Source organism: Neovison vison, chromosome 11 (genome assembly GCF_020171115.1).
Source record: "Neovison vison isolate M4711 chromosome 11, ASM_NN_V1, whole genome shotgun sequence".
NCBI lineage: Eukaryota > Metazoa > Chordata > Mammalia > Carnivora > Mustelidae > Neogale > Neogale vison.
The window spans coordinates 23,721,805-23,744,254 of NC_058101.1; the positions used below are offsets into that span (position 1 = coordinate 23,721,805).

General features: G+C 38.7%; 1 protein-coding gene across 4 annotated transcripts in view; it reads right to left on the reverse strand.

The window, feature by feature from the left end:
* EXOC1 (exocyst complex component 1) overlaps positions 1 to 13,918 on the reverse strand; it is a 61,619-nt gene extending 47,701 nt beyond the window's left edge. For all 4 annotated transcript variants that reach the window (XM_044226211.1, XM_044226209.1, XM_044226210.1 and 1 more), the window contains exons 1-4: positions 13,791 to 13,918; positions 10,300 to 10,433; positions 4,551 to 4,681; positions 1,392 to 1,551 (exon numbers count right to left, since the gene is read on the reverse strand). In XM_044226211.1, the coding sequence (XP_044082146.1) occupies positions 1,392 to 1,551; positions 4,551 to 4,681; positions 10,300 to 10,423 (415 nt within the window). In that variant the 5' untranslated portion in view covers positions 10,424 to 10,433; positions 13,791 to 13,918. The remainder of the gene's footprint in view (positions 1 to 1,391; positions 1,552 to 4,550; positions 4,682 to 10,299; positions 10,434 to 13,790) is intronic.
* Positions 13,919 to 22,450: the final 8,532 nt, after the last annotated feature.

The window sequence follows — 22,450 nt, forward strand, 5'->3', positions numbered from 1 at the left end:
CATCAAACCTGAAACCAATAACGGGCTTACTAATTACTAAGTATTGGGAAGGAATACTGTATTTCAGGGAAATATTCACAGGCAAACAGAAAAGGAGCAAGTAAAACAGAATAGAGAAAGGACAGAGGCAAGTGGCTGAGTAAATAGTCTGAAGCAACTGAAACACCATTTTTATAGGTCAAAATGTTTGAATATTGGCTATTTCAGATGTTTTAACTGAACAGAACGAAGCTCCTATTTTAAAATGCTAATATACAACTTAGGACAAATCTAACTTTTCTTACTAATATATATTATTTGGAATAATCTGGTTTTTTTATTAATAAAGAGGAGCAACAACTCTATTCTTCTGCATATTAGCTGTTATTTCAACTGCTTTCTTTGAGATAAAGAATACAACACAAATTGTATCCACAAGGCATACAGAATCATTTTCTTACAATGTTTATGTCTTTATGAAAGAAATTTTAAAGAAATAACATTTCATTGTGAATTTTTAATAAATAAGTTTTCATCTTGTAATACAAAATAATCCATAGTAACATCCCTGAAGATACACTGATCAAAAATATCCTATTTAACTTCATGTCTAAGGATTTTATCCTAATAAGAGAATAGGATAGTAATAAGCTAATATTTGTTGAGTACTTATTATACACCTGGCACTATTCTCATCACTGCCATATATCAAATAATTTAATCCTCAAAACAATCCTATCGAGTGGATACTACTAATTATCACTATTTCTGAGATAAAGAAAACTGAAACATCGAATAATCCAAGGTCACATGACTGGGAAGTGACAAAGCCAGGATCTGAAACCAAGCAGTGTGACTCGAGTTATGTTCTTAACCACTACACTTACACTCTGCACAAAAATACAACTACAAGAATATTCATGTCAAAATTATTTAAAATAAGCAAAGACTGGAAATTTTAAAATAAATTAGTTAAATATAGTAAGATATATTCATATAATGGAATACTATGGTACTACTAACAATCATGTTGGGTTAAGTATTTAATAACATGAAAAATTCTCATTATAAGAAAAAGTTAAGTTAGAAAACAGAATGTGAATTTTTTTTTTTTTTAGAATGTGAATTTTTAAAAAGTTTTTAAACATGCATAGAAAAAAGACTGGAAGAACATCTAACAAAACATCAACAGCAGTTATCTGAAGATTAAGTTTATAAGTGATTTTTATTTACTTAGTTTAATGTATCAATTTCTATAATGAGCAAGTATCATTTCTGCAACAAGAAAAATTATCTTTCAACTCCTTTGCAATTTAAGGTAAATCAGTAAGCTAATCATTTTGAGTAATGTCAAATTACATATTCACTTATAGATATACTGATTTCACATAAGCATTTTTATTTAACTTTACCTTCCAAGAGCTGTGAGCTAACATTGACAAAATCGATTTTCTTCCGGAGATATCGCTGATTCAATTTCCAAATGCATGAAATAAATGCATTCTTTTCAGCAGTGCTGCTGGCAACCCACTTATATATTTTTTCAAAATGTAAATCAAATTCAGGATTTTCCTGAAATAAAAATATACAAAAGATATTGTTTTGGATCAGCTCCCTTTTGCATTATTATAGTTTATATTTCAATAAAATGAAGTCGTTCTTTTAAAAAAAATCACCATTAAACATCAGCTAAGTGACTTACAGAGAACAGTTCAGAGAATTCAATTTATAGGAAAAACTTTACCTCCCAAAAGAAGCTGGATAAAAAAAACAACACAGTGTTTCGGTATTTTCCTTCCTATGCCCCTTAGGTATATGAGTGGAAATATAAGATGTCTAGGTAAAAGCCTTGTGGCCCGGCTTCCTGGTCTACAAGATGACAATGGTCTCCAGTTTTGACATGGACCTATTTTTTCTTTTTAAACTGCCTCTGGGGTTTTAGAGCTATACCTCTTCTTTGATGATAATGCACGATTATTCATAACTGTGATCTGACACTAACTCCTTCGTAAAGAATATGTCTTCTAATTATAACATATGAGAAAGAAATACATTCTACACCCTGGTGTGGTTCCCAAGAACAAAAGAGGTGAAAGCAGGGACTGATTCTGTCTTCAATTCTGCAAACAGAGAAAGATCAAAGATGACTCAAAAATTAAAAAATGCTGGCTAGCCTGGAAGTTCTTTCGAACAACCAAGAAGCTCAACCTGTGGGAGAAGTGCAATCTGCTCCCTGTCTCTTCAGCCAGCTTGCAGCAGTGATTTCGTACCAGGCTAATATTTCCCCAAATGCAGAATCACTTGACTGCTATCTAAAACACGAAACCAGGGATGCCTGGGTGGCTCAGTTGGTTAAGCAGCTGCCTTCGGCTCAGGTCATGATCCCAGCGTCCTGGGATCGAGTCCCACATCGGGCTCCTTGCTCGGCGGGGAACCTGCTCCTCCCTCTGACTCTGCCTGCCATTCTGTCTGCCTGTGCTTGCTCTCTCCCCCTCTTTCTCTCTGATAAATAAATTAAAAAAAAAAAATCTTTAAAAAATAAAAAAAAATAAAACACGAAACCATACGGATGTATGCTCTTCTTCACATCTGAGGAATTAAAAATTGATTAATGTCCTACGGCAGGCTACTAGTATATCCGATTCATTCAAAGTGTCATTTTGGGAGGGGGATAGTAAATAATCGCCTCCAGGGTAAAGGAGATGATATCAGACTTCCACTGTGAAGAGTGGGGATAATTTAGGGATCAGGACTTGACCTGATACAACAATCACATAAAGGCAGCATGGAAGTACTAATTAGCTCAATAAGCAGAACTGATGTATCAGAAGATTAAAAATCTGCATTTCCAATAAAAAGGTAATTGTATTACTTATAAAAAAATTCTAAGAGTATTGGCAACTATTCTAAAACTTGATGGGAAATGATAATTCCCCTGGGAATTCTTCCCATAACGCCATAAAAGAAGCTGAGTGCTCCAGTGGCAACACTCACACAGATCAATGTGTGACACAAAATGGCTAATGTTTGGCTATGTATAAAAATTTTATGTTTTATATCCATATATAGGGTGCACACGCCAAGGTGCCTACATAAAATGAAAAAAAAACAACAATATCCATTAAGAAAGCCAGGAATAGAAGGCATCAGCTGTGAGAAAGCATGCAGATAAGCATCAGCAATGTTAGTGAATTATGCAAGTCAGTGAGCTTATCAAGTACAAAACTATTGAAGAAAAAAGCCTCTTTAATAAAGACACATTTCTAAAAAGCTCTTACTGTATTTTCTCTTAAATAGAAACCTAGCAAAAAAGTCTCTACTCTTGCTCTTTTCCCATGGTAACAGAATATATTAAATAAGTTACTCAAGTGTTTTGGGTATCCCTAAGGGATAAAGCTGCAACCCAGTGTGCCTAAAAAACTTCTAGAAAGGCATTCACCACCTTTGTTAGAAATCTGAATTGTGAATTGCGTATTTTAGTCATGCAACGCTCTCCTAAGTTGTTTTTGCTTCGTTTAAAAAGTATTTCACACTCAACTCAACAGCCTGTCATTTCATCCAGCCTTTAGTTCCTCAGAGGTCTGTACCAGGATAAGGGTGAAATGAGACTTTTATTTTATTGGATTATTCTACAAAGTTAGCTTCTGCTTCTTTGTGTCTTTGAAGTGAATGTGTGAGACTTGAAGGGTTAAGTCAAAGGGCACCTGCAGTTACATTTATGTAAGCCTTGCTATCCGGCCCATCACAAGTGGGTGTGATGCAAAACATTCCTGCAGAGGAAGATGAGGGGCAGAGTGAGAGAGGCTGAGGGGAAAGGAGCACCTAATTTCACCAGAGGAGCGCTACTTAATTTCTCTGAAAAAAGGGTATTGCTGTGAAAAGTGGACTTGTCAAAAATAAACATGGTCCTTTAACACGATTATTACATTATTCAATTTTCTTAAAGTTTGAGTGTGGCTTCAGGGAAAAGTATAGGTATTTACATTCTTGTATCTTACTCTTTAAGTTCCTTAAAATAAGAGTGTGTAACTCCCTATCACTTCCTTTATTTGAGCCACAACTTTGAAACCCTGGCCTCAAAGGCCAGCCTGGTTGCCTCTGCTGATGATTCTACATTAATTTGTGAAGACAAACTAAGGAAGACTCACTTTGGTTATAGCGTTACACATGATGTTGAACTAGGTTTTATCAGAACAATGAAGGCTTTTAAAAAAAACTACTCACAACATTTTACAAATGTGTACTAATATATGAATTTTATATTAAATATACCTAACCTAAATAGCAAAATATATAGTTATTTTGCTCCAGTGTACCTAAGTTGTGCACAAACATAACTATAGCTCAAAAAAAAAAAAAAAAGCAAAAACAATGAAACCACATGCATACAGATTTATTTTCGTAGTGGGAAACTGGAAGGTTTAATAATACACTTTAGACTAATTCTTGGTGAGTTGGTAGAGGAGAGGGTTATAAAACAAGAAGTTGAGATCATCTTAGAAGACAGAGTACTACATTAGAAAATGAAAGACACTTTCTGAACACAGGTCAAAGCACTAAGAAAAACATACTTTAATAGCATCCTTGGCATCTACCACAGCAAGGTCTCGAAGGGCCCAAGCAATCTGCCTTTTGTAGAAATCTCCTTTATCAGATTTCTTGACTTTGACCATCTTCACCTGCACAGGGCGTTCAGTTGTCACTGTTGAATAAAACACACTTTCATCAGAAATATTCTTATTCTTCACCCATTCACCCACTCATTGCAAATACAGCTGTCAGGTGCCTGTACACGGTACTAGAACAGGAGTAGTACTTCCCGATACATGCCACGACTGAGGAATGCACAGAGCATCAAAGGGAACATCTAAATCAGACAAAAGGGTCAGAGGCAGATTCCTTGAGAAGCAAAGCTTCAGACCAGTTTTGAAAGAACAGTATGAGCCCTAAAGAATGACTGACCTAAGTGAACCCAAGGGGCATGAAAGAGCCTAACACCATTTCAGAACAGTGCTAAGTGGTTCAATATGGATTGTTTACACAATAAAGTGGATGGAAATGAAATTACAAAAAAAGGTGAAAGTTCAGATCACCAAGGATGTTCATCTGAGGTTGTGGAGTGCTCTTAGAGGACTTTAATTAGGGAAATGAACTGCTCTAATTTGTTTCTAAAAACTACTCTGTCAGCAAATGGATGGATAGGAGTGAAGGCCAGTACATCTAAAAATTTACATGAAGTGGTTGAATCTCTAAGAAATGTAACTTACCAAAACTGACTTAAGAACAGAAAGTACGGAAAATCTTTTGTATTAAAGACATTGCATTAGTAAGAGAAAAATCTCTTTCCCCAAAACCTAGTCCAACACAGGTTTACTGGTATCTTTTGCCAAGTTTTCCAAGGAAACATTCCAAACATACATAACGATTGCACTGTACAGAAAACAAGGGAACACTCCCAACTTACTTTATTGCTTTGGATGTAAGGACAAAGACAGTGTATAAAAGAAAATTGCAGGACCGTGTCATTAATGAACATGGGTGAAAAATCTTACAACTACAAACTACAAACAAATTCTGCACTGGCAAACTTAATCCAAGGGCATACACAAAAGGTAGTATTTCATTTCAACAATTCTGAGATGTACACTTTTTTCCACAGTTTAATATTTCTGAAATCAGAGTATGTCTTAACAATTTATGTGATATCACAGCACTTTTTAAATGGTACATAAAATAATATATGATATAATTGATGGTATCTGGTACATCATGACTGAGTTATGTCATTCCAAGAATTCAATTTATCATTTGAAAAACCAAATACAATTACTCACCACACTAATAAATTAAGGAAGTATATGATAATCTCAAAGATTTGAAAAAGCATTTGATAAAATTGAACATCCTTTCAATGATAAAAACCCCAAAAGAAAAAAAAAGTCAAGAACAGAAGGGAGCTCCCTTTGTACTGTAAAAAACCCAATAGCAATTATACTAAAAAGTGAAGCCATTCCTTTTGAGATCAACACTGTACTGATGGTCCTAACCAGCAGACTAAAGCAACAGAAATAAATAAAAAATATAAAGACTACTGGGGTGCCTGGGTGGCTTAGTGGGTTAAAGCCTCTGCCTTCAGCTCAGGTCATGATCCCAGGATCCTGGGATCGAGCCCCACATCGGGCTCTCTGCTCAGCAGGGAGCCTGCTTCCCCCCTCTCTCTCTGCCTGCCTCTCTGCCTACTTGTGATCTCTATCAAATACATAAATAAAATCTTTTAAAAAAAATATAAAGACTATAAAGGAAGGAAGATAATATCACTACTTAAGAGTCTGTGGGCAAATAATCAAAATTAATAAGAAAGTCTAGCAAGATTGATGTAGAAATCCATATAAAAAAACAACTGTATTTCCAGATTCTAATAAATGATTTTTAAAATATATTAATGTTCAATAAATTAAAAGCTTCTGCTCTGCAAAAGACAACATCAAGAGAATTAGAAGACAAGCCAGACTGTAAGAAAATATTTGCCAAAGACACATCTAATGAAGGAATGTTATCCAAAATATACAAAGGACTCTTTATTTATTGATTTTTTTTTTAAGATTTATTTGAGAGAGAGCACCTGCACACATGGTAGGAGAGGGGTGGAGGAAGAGAGAGTCTTCAGCAGACTCAATGCTGAGTGCGGAGCTGACATGGGCTCCATCTCACAACCCTAAGATTGCAACCTGAGCTAAAACTGAGTTGGACTGTTAACCGACTGTACCACCCAGGTGCCCCTATACGTAGGACTCTTAAAACTCAACAATAAGAAAACAAAAAAAACCTGATTAAAAAATGGCCAAAGACCTTAACAGATTTTTCCCCAAAGAAGGGATATGGATAACAAATCAGCATATGAACAAATACTCAACACCATGTTTTATCAAGGCAGTGAAAATTAAAACGAGATGCCACTATACACCTATTAGTACAGCGAAATTCCAGAACATGACAACACCAAACACTGGCAAAAATGTGGAGCAACAAGAACTCTCAAACATTGCTGGCTACAAAATGATACAGCCATTTTGGTAGAAAGTTTGGTGATTTCTTACAAAACTAAAGATACTCTCACCATATGATCCAGCAATCGCAGTCCTTGGTATTTACCCAAAGGAGCTGAAAACTATATATGTCCATGCAAAAATCCACACATGGGTGGTTATAGCAGCTTTATTCATAACTGTCCCACTGACAGTTGAGATATCCTTCCATAGGTGAGTGGAAGGTGATGTACTGTGGTACATCCAGGCACGGAATATTATTCAATGCTAAAAAGAAATGAGCTATCAAGCCATAAAAAGGCATGCAGGAAACGTAAATGTATACTACTAAGTGAAAGAAGCCACACTGAGCAGGCTATATATTGTACGATTTCAAGGATATGATATCCTGGAAAAGGCAAAACCATGCAAACAGTAAAAAGAACATTGGTTGAAAGGGTAGGGGTTGGGGGAGAGATGAAAGGGCAGAACACACAGGATTTTTAGGGCAGTGAAAATACTCTGTATGATACTACAATGGTAGATATATTTCATCATACATTTGTCCAAACCCACACAATGAACACCACCACGAGTAAACCCTAAGGTAAATTGTGGGCTTTGAATGATTACAGTATGTCAATGTAAGTTCATTCTTGCTAACTGTTGCCATTGTTGCCAGTGGTACTGATAAAGGGGGAGGCTACACATATGTAGAGTAGGGGATATTTGTGCACTTCCTTCCTCAATTTTGTTGTAAACCTAAAACTGCTCTAAGAAATTAAGGTCTTGGATGCCTGGGTGGCTCAGTTGGGTTAAGCGTCTGCCTTTGGCTCAGGTCATGATCCCAGGGTCCTGGGATTGAGTCCCACCTCGGGCTCCTTTGCTCAGCTGGGAGCCTGCTTCTCCCTCTGCCTGCTCTGCCTGCTGCTCCCCCTGGTTGTGTGCACGCTCTCTCTCTCTCAACAAATAAATAAATAAACAAATCTTAAAAAGTAATTAAAGTCTTAAAGATATATTAGTGCTAATAACTTTTTATGATAGTATCAAAAAATCTAGGAATAAAACAATGTGCAAAATTACTGAAAGCCTTTAAAACTGTAAAACCTATTTTTAAATTTTTATTTTATTTTTAAAAGTATTTTGTTTCTAAAGATTTTCTTTATTTATTTGACAGACAGAGATCACAAATAGGCAGATAGGCAGGCAGAGAGAGAGGAGGAAGCAGGCTCCCCGCTGAGCAGAGAGCCTTAATTGGGGCTCAATCATGACCTGAGCCGAAGGCAGAGGCTCTAACCCAATGAGCCACCCAGGCACTCCAAAACTGTAAAACTTACTGAAAGGCATTAAAGACGACCAAGATAAATGGAGAACTATACCATGTCCATGGACAAGAAGAATCAATATCATGAAAATACAAGTTCTCTTTGAACTAAATACATATTTAAAACAATTTCAATTAAAATCCAAAGAAAATCTGCCAGTTGCCAAGTGGATTCTAAAATTTAGGTAGAAGAATGAAGAATCAAAACAAGACATAATAAAAACCAGATACAGGAGAGAACCAAGAAATGGACACACTCATATTCATCACTACAAACATGGAAACAGGTAAACTAAATATCAGAATGTGAATGGCAAAATTATAAAACTTTAAGAACATAGTATAGGAGAATACTTTTGCTACTCTAGGGAAGTTTATCTTTTTTTTTTTTTAAATTTGGCTCCACACCCAGCATGGAGCCCAATGTGGGGCTTGAACTCATGACCCTGAGGTCAAGACCTGAGCTGAGATCAAGAGTCAAATGCTCAGCCAACCAAGAGGTGCCCTTCTAGGGAACATATCCTAAATAAGATAAAAAGGTGGAAGCCATAAAGGACCAGACTGATTAATAAGATCTCATTAGAATTAGGAATTTCATTAAAAAGTATCAAAAGCCTAATACACAAGCCACATACTGGGATACATATAACCAACACAGGATTAGTAAATATACAGAACTTGTACAAATCAGTAAAAGGACAACCAACACAATAGAGAAATGAGCAGAAGGCTTTAAGGCAAATTTCTAAGACAAGGAAACCAAATGGCCAATAAAGTCATGAAATGATGCTTAATTTCATCATTATTAGGGCAATGAAATTTAAAACCACAATGAGTACCATTTTACATACTATTTCCACCAGGCTGGAATCAATTAAGCCTGTCAAAACCAAGTGTCAAAAACAACTTTTCACTAGGATGTAGAGAAAGAACTTCAAACACACACTGCTTGTGGACTTGAAAACCAGTCTAATTACTTTTGAAAATAGTTTGGTATTAGAGTAATGTTGAACACTTACATGCCTATGACCCAGCAATTTTACATTTAGTATCAACCCCAGAAAATTCTTGCCTGTATACATGAGGGCACATGGACAAACATGTTCACAGAAGTGCTGTCTGAACAGTAAAACCTGAAAACAAATCTAATGTTCTTCATTAGTGGGATGCATAAATAAACTGCTACTCTCACAGGGTAGAACACTTCATAGGAGTGAAAATGAAAGAATTATTGCTATATGAAGAAACAGAAATTAAACTCATGAATATGAACATAATGTTGAGTGGAAAAAGTCAGAAAAGGATACATGCACTACGATTCAATTCATGTAAATTTCAAAGACAGGCAAAACTAAACAATATGTTATTTGAGACTATAAACAAATATAGTAAAATGGTAAAGAAAAGCAAGGAAAGATTGAATCCAAGTTCAGGATACTAGTTACCTCTTAATGAGTGAGGGAAGAGAATGGGATTAGGGAAGGGTGCACAGGGCACTTTAAAGGTAATGGTAATATTCTATTTAAACTGGGTGGTAAGCACATGAGTGTTCCCTGTATGATTAGTTTTTGCATCTTATATATATGATATAGATTCTGTTGTATCTACTCAATATTTAATTAAAGACAATTTAAAAAATGAATTTGTTGGCCCAACAGTTTTTCCAATTATAGAGACAATGAGAATATATATATTTTTAAAGATTTGATTTTATTTTGTCAGAGAGAGAGCACAAGCAGGGGGGAGTGACAGGCAGAGGGAGAAGCAGGCTCCCTGCTGAGCATGGAGCCCAATGCAGGACTCGATCCTAGAACTCTCGGATCAGACCTGAGCTGAAGGCAGATGCTTAACCGACTGAGCCATCCAGACATCCAGAGACAATGAGAATATTAAAAACAAGGGGGAAAGTCCCCTGGGTAATAAAACAATAAAAGAATGCCAAACAAGAGCTTTTTCTTACTAAATACCCACCTGTGGCACACAAAAAGCAGTTCTTTTTCTTTTTTCCTGCTTTGCAGACATTGACAATACTCAGCAGGCGTTCATCATTTGGTGTAAAAATGTCTCTCTGTAACGCATGCTTGATTGCTGTCATTTTTAATCAGCTGAAAAAAATTGAGAGTATTGATATTAAGCTCATTCTCAAAATCATTCTATCTCATATTGTTCCATTTATGATTTAAAAAATTATCTTATTTATGGCTAGGATGATTTCATACATCAACATACCAACATCATAAAAATAAAAAGTCGTTATGATTGGAAAAGAAATTAGAGAACCAGCATTATCAAATTTCATAATCTTTGGAGTACTACCCAAATATGATAAAAAAAAAAACCTATGCTCAACCTTAAAATATAAATTTCCTATATTAGGAGCTCTTACAACTCAACAATAAAAAAACAAATAATTAAAAATTGAGCAAAGGATCTGATTAGACATTTCTTCAAAGAAAATATACAAATGGCCAATAAGCACATGAAAAGATGCTCATGCAAACCAAAACCAAATGTGCTAACTACCACTTTACACCCCCTAGAATGGCTAAAATAAAAAGACAAGTGTTGGTAAAGATGTGGAGAAAAAGAACTTTTTCATAATTGTTGGTGATTGTAAAATGTAAAATGGTGCAGCCATTTTGGAAAAACTGTTTGGCAGTTCCTCAAAAGGTTAAATATGAAATTACCATATGACCCACCAATTCCATGCCTAGGTATGTACTCAAACGAACTGAAAATATATGTCCACACAAAAACTTGTACATGAATGGTCCTAGCAGCCTTATTCCCAATAGCCAAAAAGTAGAAACAACTCAGATATCCCCTAATTAATGAACTGATACAACAAAATGAAGTATATCTACACAGTGGAATATTATTTGGCCATAAAAAGGGAACGAAGTACTGATATATGCTACAACATTGATGAAACTTGAAAACCTTATGCTAAGTGAAAGAAGCCAGTTAAAAGACCACATATTTTATGATTCTGCTTACATGAAATGTCCAGACTAGACAAATCCATAAAGACAAAATGATCTGTGGTTGCCAGGGTTAAGGGGCAAGAAGGGCTGGTAATGGGTATGGGGTTTCTTTTGGGGTGATGAAAATGTCCTTGAATTAGACAGTAGTAATGGTTATATAACTTTGTAAATACAATAAAGACTACTGAATTATACACTTGAGAGGGTCAATTTTATAGCATATGAATTATATCTCAATAAAGCTATTATAAAGAAAAAGGTTTCCACTTACTCCTTTTTCTGACTAAATTCAATGCCTTTTTTCAAATATCAACTTAGGTTAAATATTTTTAAAAATCTCTTTTCAACTTAATTTTTAAATATATATATTTAGGTGTATATACATATTACTATTTTCCAATGCAAATGTGTGTTATTTCATACATGTGAACTTGCTTAGGAAATTAACTCTGGATAATGGACACTTTTTTTCTCCATCTCTGCGCTTGGTTCATGCAATTTCCTTTTCCTGGAATTCTCCCCCTCCCGCCCCCCAACCTGAGGAAGTTCCAATTCATTCTTCAAGATCCCACTAAAATATCAACTCTTCTGTGAGGTAGTGACACGCATATAAAGAATAATCATTTTATACTTCTCAAACATTTCACCTCTACTCTGCTAACATAACACAAACCCTGTTTTCTAGTTAGCTGTATTCTTTCTCCCATTAAAAACAGCTCTTTGTAGGAAAGGACTATCTCTTCTTCATCTTCATATTCCTAGAACTTGGCAAAGACATAGCAAGCATTTCAAAATTAAGCAAAAATGATAGCACCAAATGACATGACAACAATAGTTTCCCTGATTTCCCTTTTCCAACTCTCACATCTGTAAGTGAATGTCTGAGTTCAAAATCTGTCATATTTTATTCTCCTTTGTCAACAGGAAATCTGCTGCCGCGTTCTGCTGATTTCCCCTCATCTACACACAGTTTACCCTTCCTTTCATTGCTACCACACTAACCCAGGCTCACATCAACTATATCCATTTAACACTTCAGTATCTGGTTATCTCTCTGCAAGTTTCCACAATCCCTAAACCCTGTATAATATTAAAACATAGCTTTCATCACAACATGCCCCTGCTCAACATTTTCCCAAGGTTCCCAAATACAGATCTTCCGGTCCAAGCCCTCTTCTCAGCGCAGTCTTTGCATCTTTGCTTAGTGCTTTTCCATACAGGGAATATCATCCATCCAAACCCTAATTACACTTCATGGTTTATGTGAATGGATTCAATAATGACTTTAATCCAAACTGATCTCTCCTCTCAATTGCTAGAGCACTTTCTGTATTTACTAAATAATCAAGCACTTGCTGTCCAATTGATTCATGAGACCATAAGCTTGTAGATCTCAAGAACGCTCTTGAAAGAAGAAAGAGAGAGGAGAAGGTGCTCCGGCATAGTTCCGTGTTCTTGCTTTGCAGGTACTCAGCAAATGCCTCTTGAGGTAACCTGAACTGAATAGTAAAAACTGGTCAAATGAGTAACAGTGGCCAACCTTTACCACACAGTCCCTCTTTGGTCAAAAGCAACGAGTGCATGGGACGTGTAAAGCAAGTGGGGACTGGTTATACCTCATAAAGGAGTTAGGCATAAGGGAAAGCACTATGCCACCCTTTTTCATTCAACAAATACTGATGCCTACTAAGTGCCAAGCACTATTCTACGTTACAGGTGAATATGAAACACATGTTCAGGAAGACAAGAACATCGTGCCCCAGTGGCATTTACATTCTAAGGGTCGAGTCTTTAGAGTACTTTTGTGTAAGTCAGTGAATACATCACTAGAGATCCTCGAATAAAACTATTTTCCCAGTTTAAGAATCCATGCCTGACCACGTTCCAGAAATAGTTAGCTACTGTTCTCTGTACTGGTTCTTGTTTCCTCAAAATCAGCTGGGCCATTCCACTGCGCGACAAAGAGCTTGTCAATCTGAGTGTCTGCGTGGGTCGGGCCCTGTGTGCTATCGAGGCAACTGAGCAAGTGCAGCATTGTCATCCAGAAGAGAAAACTGGGCACAGAGACCGGAGAATGCGCTTCAGAGATCTAGAAGAAAATGTGGATTTGGACAAAGAAGAAGGCAAGAAGGCACTGTCACGTCCTTTTCTCCTGGTCCGCGCCAAAGAGCGAATGATCAGGGCCATTTTGCACAAATGAAACCTGGTTCTTATGGGTGAAACAGGGAAGGGATGTGTGGGAATTGTTCTCCCAGCCCCCAGGACAACGAGGAGTTGGCGGATGCTCCTAGCGGACTCTGCGCCTCACCCAAACACAGTGGCAAAGGATGGGAGGCCAGACCGCGGAGAGACAGGTCCCCGACCCTGGACGCGGAGCCAGCAGCCGGACTGGAGCGCCGCCTCAGACCCGGGCACCGCCTGTCTGCTAATCTGTCCACCGCCGCCGGAACTACCGGGCAGCCACGGCCCAAGGCTTACCGCAACGCCCGACCGAGCCCGGCCCGTGCCAAGGCGGGTCCTCCAAGAGAGAGACCGGACAGGGACGCAACGGCCACCGCTACTAGCCTGAACCCGTCACCTGAGCCGTTCCGCCACCACTTCCCATTTCCGGGCACGTGACAAACCCCACGCCGGAAGTCGACCCCCGAAGAAAAGGAAGGAGAGGCGGTGATGGGCGTGGCAAAGCGGTCGCGGTCCCGCTGGAGGGGAGTGTCAAAGACAGGCAAGGGCGGGGCCTCTGTCGCCCGGAGACCGCCTTGGGTCCCGGGAAATTGGTGTTGCGTGCTATTACTTTCTTTAGAAGAGATATTTATTCAGATATTTCCCGCAATTTTATTTAGGAAGTTATCCGATTAAGTGTTTTCTCTTTTTGTATATGTAAAGGTCTGTTAACCCGAGGTCCTTGCAACTTACAACATGGGGAGTTTAAATGACTTAAATCAGAATTTCTGAGGGGCGGGACTCAGACTTCAGTACTCTCAGGATCTTCCGAGGAGATCCTAAAAGGAAGCTACAGTCGAGAACAATTGATGTAGTGACCTTGACAGTCTAAGTGTGGTTCACAGACCAGCTGCTTGGGCATCAACTGAAGTTTTTTTAGATACTGCGGACTCTCTGGCTCGCTTCAGATCTATTGAATCCGAATCTGCATCTTAACAAAATGAGCCCTATGCACATTTAAGTTTGAGAAGCACAGATGATGCCGAGGTTGCTGTTGCAGGCAGATAATTCATATTCCATATTCCCGACCCTGGTTTTATGCCAGGCACCTTAACCCAGGTGCAGAGGTGATTCAGACGTGAATCCTAATGCTGACAAGTTCATAGGTTGGAAGGTGCAAATACATATAAAATAAGATACAAAATAAGGGACCAAAGAGATGTGCAGGTGAGATAAATGTGCTGGGAATTCAAAGGTGTGACTTCTTTGGTCCTGCTCAACACAGTCCTTTGCAGGCATTCTGCAGGGATCCGTTTATGTGTGCATTCAATTTATTTGAACAAACAGTGCCATCTCTATACCAGGCATTGTGTCAGGAGCTGGAGATACAAAGGCAGGGATTCCATTCAAAAAGAGGGCACACTCTGATTGGGGAAACAGAATGAAACACATGGATAAATTATAGTTTGGTGAGGTAAACACAAAAGAGACTACCATGGAACTGTAAAAGAAGAAGGGACTAATTCTCTCAGGTGTGGAGTCACTGAGAAAGAGAAAGATAACTGTGTAAAGCATCTTTCAGTGTTTATCTGAATATATAATTTGTTGGAAAAATTCAGAATTAATAAGGACCTATTAATTAATATGCTCTAGTTAATGCCACTTGGAATGATTTTCAATTTCATTAAATGATTTTCCTTTTAAAAGCAGGATCTGTATCTAGCCCTATCTTTAAAAGGACCCATTTGGCCCTTCGTGCTCAGTCCTAGAAGTCTTACCGTGGACCCTATTTAGGTGACAATTGCATGTGCTCTTTTGTCCTATTGTGCTTTTTTTTTTTTAAACAATTGTATGTTTGTGGCTCTCTTCAAAGCTGGAAAGTGAATTGCATTTCAAAAGTCTGGACTTCTTCCCTAAAATCCAAATTTGGGTACAGACCACCTCCCTAACATCTCCACTTGCATGTCTTTTTAGACATCCCAACCTAATGGGTCCAAATTAAATTATTTCCCCTCTCCCCTCTTGGCTTTCCCCAAAAAAGAGGCTAAAACAAAGATCTGTCTACAGAAGTTTGTTAGGGCTTTGGCCCCAGAGAGCAAGAGCAAGAGAAGGGAGAGGGAAAGTAAAAGAAGGAAGAGGAAGAGGCAATATAATGATGTGTTATTGAATTGGTTATCACCACATTTGAATGTTTTCTTGATCCCTTAAGACCTTCTCAGGAATTTCATGAGATAAGTCTCAAAACTGCCCACTGAAGGCAAGAGTAGAGACCGAAGTGACCAAGAAATAGTGAGAGTTTCAAGTTCACTGAATTCCATGCTGTGTATTCTGGTGGAAATATCCCTCCACCCAACCCCTGGAGAACTAATCATTATTATCTAGCAAAACCTAAATTTGAGAGTTAGGAAACATAAATCTATAAGTGAGTCACTGATAAGATGGGCCAATCCTTCTTCAATTCTTTTGTTTCTGGAGCCATGTCTTTGAGTGTCCAGGGATACTCTTTTTTTTTTTTTTTTTTAAGTAGATCCCAAGTAGGCGGAAAGGCAGGCAGAAAGAGAGGGGGAAGCAGGCTCTCTGCTTAGCAGAGAGCCTGATGTGGGGCTCGATCCCAGGACCCCGAGACCATGACCTGAGCCGAAGGCAGAGGCTTAACCCACTGAGCCACCCAGGTGCCCCCAGGGATACTCTTTATTGGTTGGTTTTGAGCCTTAAGCACATCTTTTATGACAACACCATGACTCCCAGCAGCTATGTTAACTGGATTTGTAGCAAGACATTTTACTACTTTTATAAGACTGGCTGCTACTGAGCGATGAAGGATATTGCAGTATCAGTGGATTCCATGGTGATGTGTATATTGTCACCGTGCAGTTGGTTTGGTTTTTAGCTGTGAAATGGTTTCCTTGGTTGAGATAATGTTGAGCACGAATATTATAATTCTGGTGGTCATAGACTTTGGCAGAGTCACTGCAGGCAAGAGAGAAAAACCTAGACATCTGTGAAGATTTTTCTTTCAGGCCACTTGTCTCTCTCTCCAAAGCAAATAATGAAGAATAATCCTTCACGTTCTGCCAGCTGGGAAGATTCCCCTTCACCTCTGTTCTCTAGATCCTTCCTTGCGTGGAGCTATAGAGCAACAGCAGTCCAGTCCTGTCTACCTACCAACATAATATGCCAATTCATCTGTGAACTAGTTTTAAATTTTTTATTCTGTGTTAGGTGGACATAGGGACATCCTAAAAGGATGTAGGAGTGAGTTGATGAACAGATGTCACTGCTGTAGAAGTAAGTGTCAGGAGTTGGATTCACTCAGTCATGTAGTTTTTACTTGTGTCTGCTGGATCTGCTCAGGCTCAATTCTATACCATTTCCATACTTCATTCATTCCTGCTGTACCCATGTGCTTATGGATGGGTGATGGGTCTGATCCTATGCAGACCATGACAAATAGCTCTAGTTTTTCCAGGGACTAGTTCTCTGCCTCAGAGACCATAACCTTGTAGAACATGAGGAACCTGTACTGCAACTCTCTTACTGGAGGCTTTCCAGAAATGTCAAAGTGTGTTTTTTTAAAAATCTACCATAGATCCCTCTAGCACCATGAGATCTGCTCAAATGAATGACCTGAGCATTAAGTAACTTGCATTACAGCCCTTGTGAGAGCATATCTAAGCAATGGGTACTTAGTTTCACAAGTTCATTCCGACATCCTTACTTCTGAGAACATTCTAGTGGTGGTTCTTTAGTCTCACGTGATAAATTCATTCTTTTTTAAAAAAAATTTAATTTATTTATTTGCTTATTTGAGAGAGAGAGAGAGAGAGAGAGAACAAACAAATGGAGGAGTAGAGGGAGAAGGAGAAATAGGCTCACTGCTGGGCAGGGAGCCCGACATGGTGTTCAATCACAGGACCCTGTGATCATGATCTGAGCCAAAGTCAGAGGCTTACCGACTGAGCCACCCAGGCACCTCGATAAATTCTTTCTAACATTTCTGTTTCTCTGTTTTCTGATTCCTTTCTCAAATACTCATTCAGAATTGTTCTAATAACATGGGGCTGATAAGTTTATTAGGGGATTAAATGAGTCATTACTTATAAAAAAAAAAGAATTGTTCTAACATCTCATTTAGCACAGGCCATCATCATATCCAGCTTTAAGGAGACATCAAGGTTTTATATTAGAACTGACTCCAGACGACTTCGTGGAACATTAAATCCAAAATCACAGGCAAATGGCCCCCTGATATAAATTCTCTGCTGTACAGCATTATAACCAAATCCCTCTGGTTTAACACTCTAAATAGTCACTCTCACCAATATTCCCCTGGTTCACACTGGTATGTTGTAGCAGTCTTGCAATTCCTTATGAGTTAGTCTAGTTCAGTAGTTCTATACCAGGCGTGATTTTGATGCCTAGGGGACATTGAGTAAGGTCTGGAGACATTTTTGATTGTCATTATTAGAGGGGTTCTACTAGAATCTAGTAGTGAGATGCCAGGGATGCTATAAATAACGTGCAATACCAGGACAGCCCTCCACAACAAGGAATTATCTAGCTCAAATGTCATAAGGGCTGAGATTGAGAAATCCTGGACTAGTTACCCTTACAGCAGGAATTGCCACCGCATAGGCTGTGCTGAGATCTGACTGTGGTTACAGGCTTGAGGTAATGAAGGTAATGGGGGTGGATATTGAGGGAAATAAGATTATATTAGGAAGCCCTTGCCTCAGATATATTCTCTGCAGAATTTCTGGACAAGGAGAGGCTGCTTTATCAGGAGCAAAGAGATTGTTGGCACAGAGGATAACAAAAAAATCTGAGGGCTTAGGAGTATAAGGCATGCCCACAAAAATGTCCACATGTTGGACCTCAAGGTCCCATTATTTTTCCCTTAGGACCCAGGCTTTGACATGGGTGAAGTTTCAAAAGCTGTGCATTCAGACCTCTTCATAATTCTGCCACACGTATGATTATTTGTTGTAGCTGATTTTTAGCACAGTTTGCTCTGTGGCTACATGGTCCGAGAGGACTTAATGGTTTTCACAGTGTGCCATGATCGGCTGAACACAGCCTGTCATTTTCTTTCGTTAAGCTCTCCAAAGCAGTTAACAGACATCAGCCCATCTTAGAATTGCTATTACTGCCATAATGCTGAAGTACTGTATGTACCGCTTAACCCAGTGCTACATCTTCTGTCTGTCCCTCCTTGCAATCTACTTGAGCAGAGAGTCTTGGTAATTGTGACATTACTCTATGCCAGCAGCTATCACCCCTTGGGATTTACCACCAACCACTTACCACCAGCAGGGGTCCTTATTGTCTTGTGATCATGTTACAGGCTCAGCCTCCAAAATCTGCTCCTGAAGGTTTCCTGTCTAGAGCCAGTTTGAGAGCCCAGGCTTCTGAGCCCAAGATGAAGGGTTACATGTTTGTAGTTTATTTGAGAATATGAGTTCAGGAAACAGGATGAGGGCACAGAGGAAATAAAATAGAGGAGGAAAAACCAATACAAGGGTATATTATTGAGGTGGCCTAAGCTATGGCCTACTTTGATTGATCTTATGGTGCCTTCTGAGAAGCTTTATGGAATGTGTTTCAGAATACTTCACTGGAATGAAGGAGAAAGAGGAAAGCATTTATCCATTCCTTCTTGTCTACCTGTGATTGGTCAAGATTGCTTCGCATGCTTCTGGTTGCACATGGGTGTGGAGGGTTGTTTTCTGCAAGTATCCCATGCTATGAGCAGGAAGTGAGAGAGACAAGGTGCTGTTCTGTTGCTCTTAAGAGAAGCTGGTCGATACCTGCGCAGAACTGTTCACTGCCCAATGCTTAGAATAGGAGGTGAAGATGGAAGGATTTAAAATGATGCATGACTTGGAGGTGGATACTTACAGGATGCCTCTGCTGAAGAATGTACAAAAAAATAAAGAAAATGATGTGTGAAAGGCTTCTAAACACAGCTTCTCCCTCAGCTTTCTCTATCTGGGCTACTGGTATCTCTCTATTCTCTCTCTCTCACATTCCACATCCAATATTTCAAGAAATGTTATTGCTTCTACCTTCGAAGTAAATCCAGAATCTGACCACTTTTCACTATCTTCATGGCATTTTTTCCTTGATTATTGCCAGTATCACGTCTCTCCTGAATTACTGCTGTCCAAACTACCTCTTACAGCTCCCTACGCTCTGCTTTTCTATCCTTGTCTCCTCACAGTCCCTTCTTAACACAGCCTCCTGAGTGATCCCTTTAAAAACATGAGTCAGATTATGTTACCCTTTGTTCAGAATCATCCAGTGGCTCCAGAGTAAAAACCAAAGGTCACACAATGACCTACAAACCTCTACACAATCTGATCCTCTGTCCACCTGCCAGGACTGCATCTTCCACTATCCCACTTGATCACTCTAGTCTAGTTCCTCAGACCTCCTTGTTGTTCCACAAAAAGTTCGGGCAAACTAGACCTTGGTCTTGCCTTTTCCTCTGCTTGGAGTGATTTTCCATTAAATATCTGCATGACTCACTACAGCATCCTTTTCAAGTCTTTGCTCAAATGTCACCTCAGTGATGGCTTCCACAATAGCCCTATTTAAATTAGTGTCCCAGGGGTGTCTGGCTGGCTCAATCGTAGAATGACTGACTCTTAGTCTTGGGGCTGTGAGTTCAAGCCCCACACTAGGTGTAGAGATTACTTAAGAAAAAATAAAATAAAATAGTGTCCCAACCTAGCATTCTTTATCTTCTGTCTTCGCTTTCTTTTCCTCTTCATGGTTCTTATTACATTCTGGAATACTATGACATTACATCTTGTCATATATGATATTTGTCTACTTGCTCTTTCTCTTTCTCTAGCATGAAGCTTTATGAGGCAAGGACTTTTATCCATTTTGTTCAGTTGTATTCCCAGTTCCGAGAACTCATACCAATGCGCTTATTAAGTTCTATATACTATTGTAAGCACTTTACATGTATTAACTAATTTAATCTTCACTAAAATACTGTGAGGTAAGAATCTTTATGATCCTCACTTTGAAGACTAGAAAATGGAGGCACAGATTAATTACTTAGCCCCAGGACACATAATAAACACATAGTAGTATTTTAATGAATATCTCTTTACGTTACTATCAACACTGGGTCATGCAGAACCAGGTTTAAGTCAGGTCTTTACTGGTTCAGTGACCACAGGGAAAGTTACTTAATTAACTCTACCGACCCTCAATTTTCTCATCTGGAAGTTCAAAATAATAATCCGCAACTTTTGGGACTCTCATGCAATTTGCTGAGATATTTCTGGTAAAGCACTTGGGATAGTGCTTGACACATAGTAAGCAGTCAAAACCTGATAGCTACTATGACATGCTGGTTGATTTAGAAGATTAGATCGGGTAGATTGAGGTTCTTGAAAAATGAGTGATAGTCCCTCAGGCTCTGAGATCCTGCTTCCTTTTCATAGACAGAAGGCCACATGTATGAACATAGATCACATAGGAGGTAATCTCATGTTTGGATAGCATGAAATAACTTTTTCATTGTTAGAAAGCTCTGAGGGATCGGGCTTTCTGCTTGTTGGGGAGCCTGCTTCCTCCTCTCTCTCTCTCTCTCTCTCTCTCTCTGCCTGCCTTTCTGCCTACTTGTGATCTTTGTCTGTCAAATAAATAAATAAAATCTTTTTAAAAAAAAAAGCTCTGAGGGAGAAGTTTCTTCCAAGCAGCCAATACAGGTGAATATTGATGATGATAGCATTAGCAAGATTACTGAAGTTAATTGCTTCCTCAGAGAAATCTCTCTTGATACCTTGCTCCAAAAAAGCAGAGGTGGGAAGCTTGTGGATTATTAATGATCTTGGAGCACTCAGAATAACTCTTTTCCTCATTTCCCACCTCTTGGAGGCGGAGGGGGAAGCCCTTTTCCTCTGTTTGAAACCCTGAGGGAGGGCTCCCTGAGTACAGGGCTCTGCTCGATGATATACCCATGGGTAGCACAACTGACCCTGTGGACTTTTAGTGAGAAACCCCAGGGCTCACAGAAATGGACTTTCACATAGCCCACTAACACTGCAGTCCAACTGTCCCCTAGTTGACATCTGATTGATTTTAATTGCATACAAGGCCAAGAGGCCTTTATATGTTTAAATAAATCATATAAGTTTATATAGTTTTATTTTTTCCTTATTCCTAACTTTGGGGACTTTGATTATGTCAGTTATTTGGATTTCTCTCTTTTCTTTCTCTTAGCATTGTTTTTTCACAATTCAATTAGGCACATTTCTGACTAAGGAAGGAAGAACAATTTCTCAGAGATGTCAGATCATTAGTATGAATACAAAGAAAACCAAGTGGTATTTTTTGGAACAATGAAAATCACAGTGCTCCACTTCCCACACTCACTCTTTCTTTCTTTCTTTTTTAAAAGATTTTATTTATTTATTTGACAGAGAAAGATCACAAGTAGGCAGAGAAGCAGGCAGAGAGAGAGAGGAGGAAGCAGGGTCCCTGCTGAGCAGAGAGTCTGATGCGGGGCTCGATCCCAGGACCCTGAGATCATGACCTGAGCCCAAGGCAGCGGCTTAACCCACTGAGCCACCCAGGTGACCCCCACACTCTTTCTTTATAAGTGGCTTTGGAAGTGTCAGGATGACAGAACAGGGTCTACTCTTACAACTATAATAATTGGTGTTTGTTTTAGGCTTTATTAGAAACAGATGTAAATATCCCATGATAATACTTTTCATTTCTTTGCAGCTTTAGTGAAGCAAGTCAGGGAGCCATTAAATGAGAGTGATAATTCTCTGTGCCACTATTAATTAAGTAAATATAAAAAATGAATGTTTGCTACATAACAGATGCACATTTGAACAACACAGAAAGTAATACAGTAAGATATACAGATTCAAGGAAGGCATAGTTTGGCTTGCAGAATCACATTGTGTCTCATGCTTTTTTAATGCAGCTGCCTTATTCAATGTACATAT